This window comes from Macrosteles quadrilineatus, unplaced genomic scaffold (genome assembly GCF_028750875.1).
Source record: "Macrosteles quadrilineatus isolate MER2022 unplaced genomic scaffold, UCM_ALF_1.0 Scaffold_7__1_contigs__length_78375512, whole genome shotgun sequence".
NCBI lineage: Eukaryota > Metazoa > Arthropoda > Insecta > Hemiptera > Cicadellidae > Macrosteles > Macrosteles quadrilineatus.
In genome coordinates, this window is record NW_026542600.1 from 71,974,541 (window position 1) to 71,991,844 (window position 17,304).

The 17,304-nt window shown below is 31.6% G+C and overlaps 1 protein-coding gene across 1 annotated transcript in view; it reads left to right on the plus strand.

The window, feature by feature from the left end:
* The first annotated feature begins 1,075 nt into the window (after positions 1 to 1,075).
* Positions 1,076 to 17,304, plus strand: part of LOC128998571 (alkaline phosphatase-like) — a 55,411-nt gene continuing 39,182 nt past the window's right edge. Inside the window, exon 1 of the mRNA XM_054424765.1 lies at positions 1,076 to 1,167. Within this exon, the coding sequence (XP_054280740.1) occupies positions 1,098 to 1,167 (70 nt within the window). The 5' untranslated portion in view covers positions 1,076 to 1,097. The remainder of the gene's footprint in view (positions 1,168 to 17,304) is intronic.

The window sequence follows — 17,304 nt, forward strand, 5'->3', positions numbered from 1 at the left end:
CGTTAAGCCGGACGTAAAGTATTTACTTCAGTGATATTTATTAGCAAGTAAAAAAACCGATTGCAGAAATATCTTAATTGTTAAAATAATCATTTATTTCTAATAGGTACTGTATTGACTAATCTTATTAGAATGCGAAATAACTACTAGCGTAGTCATAAATATACTGGGTGGTTGAAAAGCAACTGCCCCCCCCCTTAACTTTTCAACCATTTGAGAACTGTTTGTTAACGACCTTCGAATGAAGTGATTGACCTTGGGGTCTGATGATGTTTCAGAAGAACCCAAACTGATTGCCAAACAGCAACAACGGTTTATATGCAGGGATACATGCAGGTATTGTAAACCATTATAAGTATAATACAGTAATCCGGAGGCTAAACAACTCTTTGAAAGTTAACAACATCTACACAATTATAACTCATTCCATAACAGTGATTAATTATTAAATTATATTTCTCAACTCCAGGCTACCAAAGTTTTTACTTGAACTAAAATTTGATTCATTTACCTATAATTATAACTCAAACTTTTAAAATATTATAATCTATTCAATTATAGAGGTAATGTGTGTTATATTTGTTGCATTATATAAGCAAATTTTAAATAATTGAAGCAAATCATCTCCGAATATGGTTTTAAAGATTTACACAAAACTGCGAGATGTAACAGAATTTTATTGCGATGTTTGAAGAAAAGTTACGAAAAGGAAATGGAATATAGGATTGATGAACACAATCCAACGGCTCTGCTTGAAAGAACTTTGAGGAAGTACTTCAAACCCTCGTAACGGCGTCGACTGTAAGGTCTTGGTGGGTGTTGGGGGTTGATGAGGGAGTAGAGGAGACAACCCTTACGCATGCTCCCACTTCAGCGCGCGCTAGTCTCAGTAGAGTTTAGCTCGCGAACGATACATTCAATGTACGTGGCCGAATTGGCAGGGTTAAGTGATTGTATCCGTGCAAAATTTGTTTTTCTTTAAAGTTTACTAAAACTTACTCCGTTTTTTTGGTAAAGTTTACCTTCTAAACATTTAAACACTTTTTGCTTTTTAATACGATATCTTGAAGTGAATAATTATTTAAAACTAAATTAAAATGAGTGGCATCTTTACCGCAACTATGTTATTTGTCTTGACCTTCAAGAAGTCAGAATCTATTACTTATGGTAAGTATATTGCGTTTGAAATGTCATTAATTGAAGTTACTTTACCAATATTAGATGAAGTAAAAAGGCAGTTATATTTTTCTTAAGCAAGGCATTAAATACTTCTCTAATCCAGGTAATCGTATTTTTAACTTAAACAAACTTAAAAAAGGTCCTTGTATGGTATTTTTAGATTTATATTCTAATAATTGATTATTTATTTACAATGCTATGGCCCAGTTATTTAAATCATGTTAAATATCTCAGGGATGTGATTGTAGAATTTTTAAATAGTGTATTATTTAATCTTTAATTTGCCAAATTTTACCAGGTAATAAGTAAATTATCACAAACAGCACACGTAAAATTAAATTATTAAGTGACTGATAATTCATACTATTTGAAACTGGCCATTAATTCTAATTATAATTGAACTAATAATTTGAAGTAGAAAATGTTTTGGGCTAGTGCCCATCCAGCCCCTATAAAGGATTAGAGAGAAGTCACGTTTACCGTTCTCACAAACACGTTTTCTCACTTCGTAACATAATGGGTACCGTACTTTATTGTATCACAATAATAGTAACTATATATGCTATGCTATTATATTTACAAACAAATCTAAGTAGCTCATGATATAAAGAACTTTTACTCTAAATTATTGTTAAAATTTTATCGACTTAATATCAGGTTACAAAAAATACAACTGACACATTTCTCATCTTAGCAAAACAATATTACTATCCGAACCATACATTTTTATTTAAACGCAGGAGATCATCATAATAACACTTATTTATAGATTGAGTGGACATATTTAAACACTCCCTTATATTTTTTAATACACCCTTGCAATTTAAATAATCCAAAAGCATTTCAATATTGTAACTCCGAATGGATTTTTTGACATTTCAATAAATACGTCCCAAATTATCTCTTTCTTATATTTCTCGTTCTAAATTCGAGCTTGTTTTATAAAATCTGCAATAGGGATTTTAAGGCAAAAACATGTTAGTAAAACATACTATTGGAACTAGCATGTTAAATAAGCGTTTATTTAAATTTGAAAATCATACTAAGCTTTTAGTTTTTGTAGAGGGTCCTCACACATGGCCAGGAAATACGGAGGCTACTTCGGTCGCCTGTCCCCGCAAGTCAAGAGACAAGCTTTTATTTTCTGGATATGTAAACCAACAGCTTGCGGTTGGTTTCGAAAGGTCACGGCATAGATCACATATACCAGTATATAGACATTGTTGATTAGTGGGTCCTAACCACTGCAACAATTACGCTCTTTTAATTTAATTTCATCTGAGGAATTTAAGATGAAAGTGACGAATTCTAAAGTGTAAGCTATAACAGTCATAGGGTTTTCTCGGTATGATAGTCTTCATCTCAATCAGGTGTTGGCAACCGCCTTTAAATGATAGTACACCAATATAAGGGGAGACTGGGGTAATGGCAGCCATCTAAGGGAGAATATAAAAATAAAGATTTCAGTTCAACAACTCTTTTCTCATAGCTACATGTTTCAAATAATTTTTTGCACCATGTAAAACCTTGGAATGTTAGCAATCTGAACTTTAGGAGTTAAGCGCAACAAAATAAGTCAATAAGTCATTTATTGACTTAAACTACAAAGAATTAACGAATTGTATTCGACTACCATTCCCCCCTCTTGGGTTAATGAGAGTGAGTATTTGTTAAAATTGGTTTGAACCTAAATTAATAGTAAACATGGAAATTAATGAATGCAAAGAGGTTTTTTTGCTTTAACAATACCAAAAGTGTTCTGAATGATGCACCCTGGCAGGAGAGAAAATAATGCTTCCGATGGTCACAGTAGTATGAGAGTATTTTGGTAGTCCAAGCAAATTTAGTTTTCTTTTATCTTGCAAAAAGACATGCTGAGACTGCCGACGTATGTCTGAAACGTTAAATGAAGAAAATAGTTTTGGGTGATGGTTGTAGTGTAATTCAGTGACCCCATTACCCCAAATCTGTTGACTCACGGAATTTGAGCTGGTGGCTGGGGTAATGAAACCCAAATGCATGGTTTTCTATAACATTAACTTGAATCCTTAATCTAGCGTAACCTAAAGCGTACAACTACAGAATTTTATGAGAGATCATACTTTTGTTCAGCTTAATCTCAACCATTCAAAGTATACTTCATGTAAATAACTGAATTTTGAAGCTGATAGAATGTTATAAGATATAGCCTAAAAATCACTCATTTATCAGTAACACGGAAGTCTGTAATGGGATGTTGAAAAGAAACCAGGTAGTACCTACTCAAAAAGCCACCAGACAGAAGCACTTCACAAAACCAATCCACATCAACTACATTCTTAAAATACCCCCGTCACAGCAAACCTGCAGACTAAGCAAATTTCCATTTACCTGGCTGGATTTCTACTAAAATAATTCCAAAACATTGTCAGATTTATTTTCTATCCAAATATCATTAATTTTAGTGAGTATTTAGGTTTGCTGCTACAAGGAAGATATTGAGGTGTGTTTTTTTATTGCAATGTTATATGAAACATACAACATTTCCAAATATGGTTTAAATATATCCATAAACAAGTAAACTACAACAGTGTATTTATTCTCCATAAAAATTACATGAGAATTTTAATTTGCAATTTTACTTTCTCCCCTACACCATAGTATGGAGAAAGTATTGGTTTTCGTCAAAATTTTCGAGTTTGCGTTTTGAGTGGATATATATGTTTTGGGTACGTAATGGCGATTTCCCCATAAAAACCCATAAAATAAAAACATTTCCTAAAAATAGGCCCGAACGATTTTGATAAAAATTTAGTATGTTGTAGCCCTTTAATTTCTGAACGAAATTACGTAACTTACATTTCTGTAAAAATTACGGTTCAAAGGTAATCGTAAATTATGTAATTTTCCCATAAAAGACCACATAAAATAACAAAAAATCTGATTTCAGGAAAAAAACCGGTTTTGATTAAAATTAGTGTGTTATGGTCATTATAATTCTAAACAAAATTTTATGTAATCCCCCATTGATGTATCAATTACGGTTTAGAAGTTATTGCAACTGTTGTGATTTTTTCCTATAAAATATCATAGTTACTCCCACCGCTTACCCATAATAAAGGTTGTTGACAAGCTAATGGAAGAAAGTAGATGTCAGATTGCTGATACCGTTTATTTTAACTGATCTCCGTATGGTTGCTGGGAATACAACAACGCTTCAATACATAAAACTATTTTTTTTCAAGCTTTACTAAATGGTTTGGAGAGAAATAAAGAAATTATGTCTTTTTAGGATAAAAATGGGAGAAATCAAATTTTTCCACGTAAAACCCCCCATAAACCCCGTTCCCATAGTCCGATTATGCTGGTTCGCAAACTCGTTCGAATAAACGTAGGTTTGCACGTTTGTACTGATTTTCATCAAAATCGGATCATTATTGCTCGAGTTATCGTGCTAACGGACACACACACATATATACACATATATTACGTGCATATATATATATATAGATGAATTTGAACGGATGGTTTTTTATGGCCTCTGGGGACCTCAACACGAAAAAGTAAATCGGTCCCACGTCTAGGTCTTACCATGAGACATACAGTAATATCTTTTTTCCTATATAGGAAATTCGCTAAAATGAAGTGACCTTCATTACTCCTTAACTGCCATTACCCCATTCTCCGTAAATAAGATTAATATAGTTGTACGTGCCACACGTTATCGTTGAACCGTATACTTAATTTTTCCAAGACAAGCGATTTGGCGTTTTAGCTTGTTTTCATTCAAAGAACATTTATTAATTTTTCCGGTTCTAATAAATAAATTGAATATCGTACTAGAATATTGTTATATTTAGAATGCAAAACATTGTATTGTATCAAAAAAGAAGAGAATGTAATCTTTGTCATTTTAGTGCATCTACCGTACATATTATCATTGATTTCTTAATGAATATACTTATAAATTATAACGTGATGGTAGAGTTTAGGGTAATAGTTTTTTTAACGTTCACCTTTACTTTGTATTTACAAACAAATCGTTGCATATTAGTACGCTATTATAATCATAGTATTCCGTAGTTTAATGTTATTTTTTCATTATAGATTTCACCCCAAACAAAATATCCACATTACAAGAAGGAGAAATACTTATTTTTCCTTTAGTAATTTTAGTGACCAAATCTAAAATATCACAGCAAAAACAAACAATCTTCAGTTGAATAGAGGAGTTGGTGGAAAACGAGTTAAATTTGGAAACATGAAACCCAGAGTGGCGAAGTACGTGACATTTACGTGTATCTAAAACACTTATTCTCAACCTTTCCTAATTCAAACTACTCTTATTTTCCTTATCCTTATGCTTCCTTATTATCCTTACCCCATTATTATTCTTATTTACTAGTCTGATCTTAAACTCATAACCTATCCTTATTTATAGTAGCCTATGTAGTAAAGGGTATTTTGGCTTACGAAATTTTTGAATAGATATAGGCCTGCTAATACTTTCTTGATATATCGATTCCATAATTTACGATGTTTATAAATATATTGTTCTCTGTAGTCAACAACAACATTGACATCACTTTTCTTTGCAAATATTGGCATTTTAAAATATGTTTACCACTTAATCTGTCCATGCCATAGTAAGAAACATATAAGAACAACACTTGTTTAGTATGTTATACCTTACTGCCACACAGGAGATACTTTAAAGTTGTGATTGAAATATTTCTGCAAAATTTTTCGATTAGGATGAAACCAGTTAACTTATCATATTAATGAGATTTAATAAATCAGTATATCAGATATTTATTGAGAATGAAGATAGTTTATTAACAAAAACGTTATCAGAGATGCAATTGGTAAAAAATATCAAATCACATGTAAAAAATTAAATTAATACAAATGAAACATGAATGATATGAATGAAATGTGTCTTAGCACTTTGTAACATTTGTATTGTTTTAGGAGTAAATTAATATTCTACGTTTAAAGGATAATTATTTTCATGTCTACGGTTCCATCCGCTAATACAATTTACAACTTTTAACTATAACGATTATTTCTTTGAAACCATGATGTAAAATAATGGTATACAACTACCTGAGAATTGATTAATTAACTATAGTTCGGCCGCTTAGAAAACGACCTGCGCGCTAATGCTAAACCAATGCTGGAGGAGGTCGCTTTCTAAGCGGCCGAACTATATCTGAATATTAAAGTTTCCTCATCCCAGTATATAAGAGTAAATGCAAATTTATACTGCAGCATTTGGATTCACTATGCAATTTAGTTTAGGCTGTTTGTACACTCAAAAATGTATTATTTAGAGATATAGCCTCTGGATCGTTATTGAACATAATTAAATCTAAGGCTTACCTTACGATCCAATGTATTTTATAGCGGAGACCTAGGTTTCTACGTCGAAACGTTATCGTCAGTCCTTTGTCTCATAGGTTAGCTAAAACTTTTAGTTTGCCATTCATACTTGTGATATTGTCGATTTGGTATAATTTGTACAAACATTGAACACCAAATACAATGTTGGTTACCAAATTGACTATATCTCAAGTATGAGATGGAAAACTAAAAGTTTAGCTAGCATATGAGACAAAGGACTGACGATAACGTTTCGACGTAGAAACCTAGGTCTCCGCTATAAAATAAATTGGATCGTAAGATAAGCCTTAGATTCAGCTATATTATTATTACACTACAAATTATGTACGTTGATTAATATCGGTCAAAAAGAAGCATTGCAACAAATTAAACATGGAAAGTTATTCCATAGGAAATAAGAATTTCAGTTGTGGTTTTAGTTTTACACCCTATGATACAAGGTAATGTTTTCATCATCTTAGCTGTTTGTGGTTCACATCAAGTATTTCAAACTCTTATAAGAAAAAACAAACTTGGAAAATTTAAAAAGGTAGATTCAACAGAGCATTTTATTTGTCACCATTACTTACTTTGTTTTACCATTTGAAATAGGGTAATTAGGATACCGGATTTGATATAAATTTTATGAGTAAATCTTTAACGTTGTTTCTTACATACTTGTTTCTGAATTTTTCTTACTTTTTTCTTACTTTAACCGTGTTTCTTAATTCTTTCTTACATGTAGAACTGAGTAGCCTAAGCTACATAGCTATTTTAACAAAATGAATGCACGTAGTATTTAACCATACTATATTTAAGGTAGAAATGATGTGAAAATAGTAGGGTAATTTAGAATAAAGGAATCAATTAAATAGGAAAGGGACGTTTTACAATTATAGTGGGAAATTACCATACTGTTGTGAGTAATTGCAGAATCAATACCGTTCCATTTTGAGTGGAAAAGGCATTTGTAAAACTTCAGTTCTGCAGTTATCAAAGGTTAATTGAAATGCAATAAATAGTCTTTGACTGTAGATATAGGGCGTATAAATGGTGAAGTGTTCCATTAGTGTAAACACATAGTGGAGCTAGGATATGTACACTTTACTCACTTTGATCTATAACTTGCTTTAGAGCTATTTTAAAGCAAAGGAATATCAATAGACATGGTTTAGCCCCTGAGCTGAATTGATGACTATAATATAATTGTACAATTACCTCGTCACAGCTCCATAGTTTAGTATATATTACGGCCGTTTCGGCATCAAAATGCCATCCTTAGATACACACATCCACCGGATTTGGCGTCGTCAAAATTTATACACACACGTAACACGATAACGAACATTTAAAACATAAAAAACGAAAGACAGGCCTGTCGCGCACATGATGAGCACGTGTACGGAAGCTGACATAGCTACATAGCCTAATAAATAGTACGGAATTAGTCAGCTTCCGTACACGTGCTCATCATGTGCGCGACAGGCCTGTCTTTCGTTTTTTATGTTTTAAATGTTCGTTATCGTGTTACGTGTGTGTATAAATTTTGACGACGCCAAATCCGGTGGATGTGTGTATCTAAGGATGGCATTTTGATGCCGAAACGGCCGTAATATATACTAAACTATGGAGCTGTGACGAGGTAATTGTACAATTATATTATAGTCAAAGGAATATCTTAAATACAAAACGATTAAATATTTTTTCTAGCAATCTCTTCTATGAAAGCATCCCAACATGTAACATCCAATCGAGAGTCAAAGAAACTTATTTTTATCTCAGGCAGCATCATCTACTGGCAATAGTGCAATAATTATTGATATACCAGGAAATTAAAGGTAGTAAATTAAAAACATATATGCGCCCTGAAATAAATATATTTTCTAGAAGCTAAATTTTTGGAACTTAGTTAAACTTTAAACTTCAACAAACAAAATAAAAAACAATTAGTACAAACACAATTGATCCATTCGACAGATTGAAGGTAAGATATTTATTATTATCATTGTTGGTCAGTTATGCTTCCATATCTGCCAGCTAAATTGAAATGTAGGTAATTTTATTTAATTATAAACTAGCGTAGGTTTCTGGACATGATCGAAATCAGTATTAAGACGTAAAGAAATAACAATATATAACGAAAACTAATTTAGTTAGATTAAATTAGTTGGGCCAGTTGTCTTTTACTACAACTACACATAACATAGAAGAATATTTCATTTTATTGCTTAGCTGTTCCTTAGATTATTGGTTTGTATTGAGTATACAAAACAATACGGTAAGAGGCGTTAAAACAAACACCCTTTACTCCTCACATCCGACTGTAAGTTTTCCGATTCGCTAATTATAGACTGCCTTATAAATCATGGAAAACTTTTGAAGGTAACGAAATTGAAGTTGAAAGTTCAACTTGTGCAATTTAAAGTTCTCACTTAGGTTTACATGTTATTCCCGAGCAGGAAAACCAAGGTGATCATATATGACCTGGAGTTATCATACGTATTATTTATTACAAATAGTACACCATACAGACGATTATGTGCCTTACCGTATTTAAAAAAATAATTTTTCAATACCTAAATGATTTAGTTATGTCTTCCCGTAATGGTAGAGTATGATTAAACAGTTTAGTAGTTGTTGATTACTGGAGTCTGGACTTAAACTTGAGTTTCTTAATGAGTTAGTATGATCATTTATATAAGAAGCTTGCTCTGACTAAAAACAGATAAATCTAAAAAGAAATCGTAATTTTAATACAATTTTATGAAATAAAAAATAGGATTTTCCCATTTTTTCCCCCTAAAAACACAAAATTTCACAACTTCTTTCCAAAACATATTGTAGAGCTTAAAAACATATATTTAGTATATTGAACCGTTACTATGCGCCTAATGGTTCCGGAGAAAATTCAAAAAAATTTTAAATTTAAAATTTCCATGTTATTCTTATGGAGAATAAGTAAACTGTTGTAGTTTGCTTGTTTTTGAACATATTTTGATCATATTTAGAAAATGCATATATTTCTTACTAAACTATTAATATTTTTTAAAAAATACTGTTACCTTCCCTGTTGAAGCAAACCTACGTACTCTTTAAACTAATTATATTTATATAGGGAATAAATGGAAATTCGCTGTTACTTCAAGATAACAATTTAAATCAAATCAAATCGTTAATTCAGTCAGAACTAACAATAATACAAGTTGTATTGGCTAGGTCTTAAATTAAAATAAAATATGGCTTACAGGATACTTAATAACTATTTACAGATTCTTATTCTTATTTTTGGGGCTGTTTTTAGTTAAAAATCCCTGGACGCTGTAACGGATAAACTTTATTGACAGAGATTTTGTAGTTGTTTTAATTTCATTTTAACAGGTTTGGTTCTAATTAAAGAGAAAGTTGAAGTGAGTTAAAACTGTTATGCCGTTGAAAAGTAAGTGTTTCTTGAAAAAAGCTGTTGAATGCTTACGACAAATAAAATAAACCGAAAACAGATGATTAGCAAAGTACGCCCGTATTTGTGATCAAACGATCAGTTCGTTCTTTTAAACTTTGTTGTATATAAGCACGGTATTTACAATTTTCATACATTTGTATTATTATATTTAACTCCAGCTTGGCTCTATTCAATAATAGGTAATATGCACACATTTCTTGGCTAAACTAGTATGGTTTGTTCCAGTATTATTATATCGTATTTTAATCACGCGAAATATTTGCAGCAGAAAACATAGCATTCACCAACAACTATTTACAGTAGAAAAGGTTTAACTAAAAAATCAACATGGTATTTCTGCTAAAAGCTAAATGACGAAGATGGTATTCAATTACAATTTAAAAAGCACTACATGCTTAACAGGTCAATGTACCTTGATTAGATTGAAGCCAAGAGGACCTTACAATCGGGCAAGTCATGAATACTCAATGGGTCTCTGTGGTACTATTACAATGATGGTGCTATTCGGACAGCAATGCTTAAGTTAATAACTTTTTGATCTGTTTAGCAGAGTGGTTATTGTTATCCTGCTTTTCCCCATGATTCAGCTGATATCCTGACAATTAAAATAACGGAGAGTAAATAAAATATACGTCTAATAACACTTAAAACATATATTTACGCTTATATGCCTACTGTTAACTCGCAAGACTGTAAATATACATAAAAGATGGTAAGTGGTGATCGATTTCGATTCATCAGACCCAATAGGTGAATGACGAATGTAATTAAAGTAAACCAGGTCACAGAATAATAAGCATGTGATTTAATGCATTTAATCTATGGTTTTAACCCGTTTAAGTTGTTCGTATGATTTTAATAATGAAATATCGCAAAATTAAAAGCCATATAAGTTCTTATCAATAGGAGTTTTTTTAAATTATTATTGAAGTAAACAGTTGGTTCGAATGTTGCCTGTTTGACAACATTGATATGCAGACAATATAAATACAAAAATAATTGCCATGAACCGTTTATAGTTTTTACTTTTTATGCAATAAATGGCTAAGACAAAATCATTGTTAATATTGATTATGATATTATGTGAATTAAATAGTTTTAAATATAAACCTTTCGTTTTGAGTTTTAGATAAAGGTTGTAAGGTTTTCCCAAGTTCTAGGCCGAACCTTGTCCCAGCAATCCCAATGGGAGTGGTTCTTAAAAACATTTTGAAGAAAGATTCCTCGCTGGGCAACGTTCTAAATTGATATATCTTGAGGTTTGCTAAAATTGAACCGATACCGGCAGCTAGCTGTATTAACAAAAAAAACTAGACTATAAATAAATTAATATGCAATGGAGATTTCTGATAACGAATTAAATGTTTCATAGTCTTTAGTTGTGGAACATGTTTTGTTTATCAAATCAAATATTTATTGCCAGAACATTTTACAATGTATAGCAGTGTCAAATAGCTATAGTAAATATATATCTATAAAACAGTCCACAGATAAGCATAGACGTACTTAAGTTGTACATGGTTAATAACATTGAGGAAAAAACTCATTTATGTCATATGGACTTATTCTAATCAAAAGATGCTTAAAGTTTCTCATAAAACGGTTAAATTCTAAATATTTATAATACGAAGGTAGAGAATTATACAGTTTTTCCCCATTTCGACAAAACAATTCAAAGTAATTTTTAAATTACACTGGGCAATTATAAGTGAGTTAGAGTTTCTAGTAAAATAGTTATGAACATTTTTGTTTGTAGATATGGTATTTAAATTAATTTTTATAAACAACAGACACTCTAAAATATACACTGCAGGTATAGTGAGTATAAGAAATGTTCTAATCAATGGCTTACTGTGGGTCCTCACGTCAACATTTGCTATGACTACTTTTTAACACTGGTGTCATTACCCCATACAATAATTCCATATGATACATAGCTATGAAGGTAGGCGTAATAAACAGTGATGAGAATATCTGTTGACACAATAGATCTCAGCCTAATCAACATAAAAGTACTCTTAGATAATTTACTGCATAACATTCCAATGTGCTTATCCCATTTTACATTACTTTGAAGAAGAATAATTCCTAAGAACTTTACAGAGTCAATATTCTCATGGGCATTATGGCCTTAAACAAAATTCCAAATTTTGAGTTTTCTGTTCATTGAGACAATGTGAATCTGCAGCTGAATTTCCTTAACAGTATCATTAACCTTGATTAGAACATGTTTTTCAAATAAGGCATCATGTCATTTTATTTTGAGTGCTAAATCATCAGCAAACAAAAAAGAACTAACATGGTCGTTATTAACAGCAACAGATAGGTCATTCACATATACAATAAAAAAGACTGGACCCATAATTGTGCCCTGTGGGACACCAGTTCTTACATCTAAATAATGAGAAGTTTAGGAGGGAATGACTTTAAAGGAATTGTAGGAGCTATAACGAGTAGCAAGAATTTCACATACATAGTCATGTTTCTTGTAGTCATTAAGAAAATCAGTTATTACCTTACTATCAACGGAGGTATCAAGACCAGATAGGAAAAGTCACACAAGAAATCCCATAAAAATCCATGAAAAAACGGGAAATGGATAAAAAAAACAATTCTGATTGAAATTCATCTGTTATGGTCCTTATAATTCTAAAAAAAAAATAGTGCATATCAACAATATGTGTTGTATAAGTATATAACTATTTACTTTTATTCCTGTAAAATTACGGTTCAAAGAGAATGCAATTTATGTTATTTTTACCTATTAAATATCATAGTTAGTTATTCTCATCGCTTACCCATTATAAAGGAGATGACAAGCTAAAAGGAGTATTTGTCTGATTGCCGATACCATTTATTTCTTTGAGTTTTGTATTCCCGTTATTGATTATAGTAATCAAGTTGACGTAGTTTACTTCGATCTCGTAAAAGCAGGCATCGGTAAAGTTACACAAATGTTTTTGATATCAATATTAACCTCCTTTGGCTTTTGTGATGGACTATTTAAACTGTTCTGTTCATATCTTAGGGGTCGTAAACAATTAATTTATATATTTTGAGGGACAACTATCTAAAAGATAATAATTACAATTAGGCTCAGGGTTGCCTCAAGGTGTGCTATCAAGACTTGTATTACTTTTTAAGGTACTTTCCTGTTAAAGGGAACATTCATTATTATCGATGATTTTTTTCGATATATCGATATTAACAAATTGAAACATATCAGCTGACAACTACTTTAAATATTGTTCAGTATATGAAACTGTTCTAAAAAAATAACCTAACATAACTAACCAAACTTGCTGTAACATTTAAAAATTCCGTGTTTAACTTGCCTTTTCTATTATGAAACCCAAACGGAATTTTTAAATGGTACAGCAAGTTTGGTTGGTTATGTTAGGTTAGCTTAGAACAGTTTCATTTTTTAATCCATATATTAGACTATTTTAGCCTAAACAAGATCAGTTAGTTATTGTTGTCAATTTGTAATTGATCGGATCGGAAAACAAAAATATCGATATATCGAAACAAAATCATCGATAATAATGAATGTTCCCTTTAACAGGAAAGTACCCTTTTTAATTTGATTTTGAGACCTTTGCTATTCATTTTGTGTATCAATAGTTTGAAAGGTCTTATAATTAACGGCGAGTTTCTATCATGTGATGTTATGTTTATCTCAAACTATTCGCTATCCTTAACAATCAACAAGATTGTGTCATGTTACTAGATTATCTCTATCATTTGTTTCTTTGGATTCGTAGCAATTTTAAATATTGTATGGACTAATGTTTTGCTGTAACGTATTCAAAGAAAATTCCAAGCAACCGCATCATGTATATTTACAAAATTGGTGTGAATCTACTTTCTAGGATAACTTCAATATCAAATCAGTATTATATATTACTACAATAAATTATGCACGTCTAACAAATTTTGTAGCGTATTAATATTACTTTTTAATTGGGTATAAAACCTATTTTGCAGCACTGTAATAAAATAAAAATAAAATAAAATAAGAATAGAAAAATATTTTTACCAAGCTCACTTTTACATTTGAAAGAGGAGATTCTATTTTGTAGGGTATCTTCATTTTTAGTATACTATACTATATTTTCTTTTTAATAAAATTACGCCGTCCGCTGGAAACATGCAGATTCAGCGAATTTCCATTAGCTTGATTGAACTTTTGCTAAAAATGACTACATGTCAATCTGAATCCCTATTTAAAACATTAAATTTGTAGAGTAATTAGGTTTGCTACTACAAAGAAAAATATGTTTTGTTAGTCAAATGTTATATAATAGATCAGTATTAAAACAATAGCTTTGCCATTATATTTCAAGTTTATCCTTGAACAAGCAAACTACAGTATAGCAGTTTACTTATTCTGCATAAGAATTCCATCGACATGTTTAATGTATGGTTTTTTATTTCCGTTGCCATTAGGTGTATAACAATGCTTTGGTATACAAATATTTTGGTTTTAAAAAACTACATTATGGCTGCGTTAAAAATTGTATATTTTTATATTTGAAGGCCAAAAGTATGAAAAAAACAATGTTATTAAATAATAGTTGGCTCACTGGGTGCTCTCCTCTAGAAGTATGTGGTTCGTTTGTGAAATTCATGATAAATGCAATCTGAATCTGCGTGTAATAGATCATGGGAGTGTGATTTTACGAATCAAGGACAAGAATAACATCCTTTAAGTCTTTAGAGTAAATTTAGCGTATTGATTGGTTTTAAAGAATAACATAAATATGAAATCAGATGTAGGATTATCGATTTAAAGTATAATTAGAATAAGAAGACTATATTAGCTAAAGTCTATGATTATTTGGGGTTTGATAGAGATAAAAATCGTATGAGGAATGTCTGACAGATACAGTAGTTCCGTCGTAACAAAGTAGTATAGTTCTGTCGTAAGAAACATGTTATTTATTTTTTATTGACTCATATTTTTTAACGTGATTGCGTTTATTGATATGTATTTTTTGTCCTATGACGCTAGGCACGAGCCCGGAATTGTTTTTCACGTTTCTTCAGGCTAGACCTAGGGTTTACGGCATTATCACTTGGGTAACATTTATTGGTGATTTGACAGGATTTGAATCCGGGACCCCAGGAACCGGATTCCCACGCTCTAACCACTAGACCAGCTCTCTCCCCAACAACAGTTATTGTAGTAGCCAAAATAATAGTAAATTGATTGCAGTGAATATTTATGGATAGAAGACAAAATCAATTGTGTGGTATTTATTTTTCTATCAGTTAACCATAACTGTTTGGCATATCCAGGAAGAGGAGGTCCAAAACGTCATTAATGAACGATAAATATTATTAAAAATAATCGTAGAATTTCCAATAGGCAGTCCCCGATATTGTAATGCAAAACTAGAAACGAGACAGACATATACTTAATCCAAAAAAAGCTAAGAAATTAGAAAAACAAGGAATCTAAAATACATTCCAAGCTTTTTGCACAACTGCTTATGTCTAAAATAATAAGAAAATTTTAATATATACAACACCGGGGACAGTTGATAAGACAGACCCCCTATGTACTGCCGATGTAGTGAAGTCACTACGCGACGGGGAGTTTTAATCAAGCAGATCCCCTAGCCGACTGCCATACTCAAATTCGGGAAAAAAGAAAGAGAGTACACGATGTTATTTGCTTATACAACTCTTTGAAAACAAAGCACTAAATAATGGGTACTTTCAAAATTAAAAAATGCGTGTTTGTGTCTGGAATGAATGGCGGAGACTCCGACCAATCTTGATAAGTCCTAGCTTAGAGAATCGTGGAAGGATACATAATCCTATGATAAATAGGACCACAAAAAATGTATCCTCTAGCTATAAAAGGTTTGTTGGTGCATCAATGACACTTGTATATAGTACAAGACAGCCTCTTGTATATCAGTCTTGCCTGTATAGCAGTCTTGTATATCGTTCAGCAGTAATTTCCCCCTTCTTATTAAAATTAAAATAGATAGAGTTTTTTATCAAACTAAGTTGAATCCATACAGTAAAATTTTGTTTCTAAAACAAATTATGGATTCTTAACTCTTTTATTATAATTTTGAAGAACGTATTTCAATATAGCGTCTAGTATTTAATTAAAGTTAGCAGTTGAGTTGCTTATTCTATTCAAGCATTCTAGTATAGCCCACCGTTGTTGTGCAGGGGGATGATACATTCTAGAACTTTGAAGGCAAATGCTGAGGACACATGTTCCTGCTAGGTCATGTGCGGAGGGAGGGAAGTTAGGATTAAGACCTCATGCGTGGTTTTTGGTTTTTGTGCACCTAAAAAGTCTGTGTACCACTAACCACGCTGGTGGGCAGTGAGAGTATACTGTCTGTTACATTATTTTTCTCCGAAATAGTGACAATATGCAATGCAAATTCATTAAGACAGGTAAGACAATCTGCAGGTATGGGAAACCCAAGTTTATTTATGGTGTACTCTCAAGACCACTCTAGATATACGTACTCTCCACCCACAAATGCTGAATGAAACAGTGACAGAGTGGGTAAAAAATCATAAGTAAACGGCCAAACCCTATTTCCTGTGCAGTATTTTCAACGACGGGTTTCATTTAAGACATTGGAGGTCAAAAGGTAGTGCAATCCTTAGTAAATCCCCAGTCCTTAGTAGTAATCCTTAGTGGTGTTTTTAGTGTCACCAAAAAGTGTCTGTTACCAATGTAAAAAATTTCACATGTTTCATAATAACATATTATGTTTATTAAATGGTGCCACGTCAAAGTATGTATATGCTTACTTTGGTTAGTTTTTTAATCAATAATTGCCCATCACTGTATACCTGATAGTCATTTTACTACGGTAGTATGCATTTAAAGGCTTTTCTAGTCATAACAAAATATAATATCAGATTTATTTGGTTGAGTCTATTACGTTCAAAACCATCTTATCTGTTATCTATTATTTATAATAATAGTAGTTTTTTTTGCGTTAGGGGTGTGGGATTTGCTAGGTCATGCTAGGATTTAAAAAATGTATTTTTTATCTAACCTCACAACTCTGATGAATTGCGTGATGCAATGTCCGCCAGACGCCCATCTCTTCACCGCCAGAGACTACTTGACCTACAATCATCAAATCGTTACAAAATGCCTCTGGGTATTAAATTGTTACTAAGCTTAAGCTCATTTTAAAGTTGTCGTACATATGTTTAGCCTAATAATTTGTACCCTATTGTTCATTTCGGTTTGTTTTTATATAATTAAGATCACGATTGCCTTAGTATTTATGTACAGTAAACATATATGAATA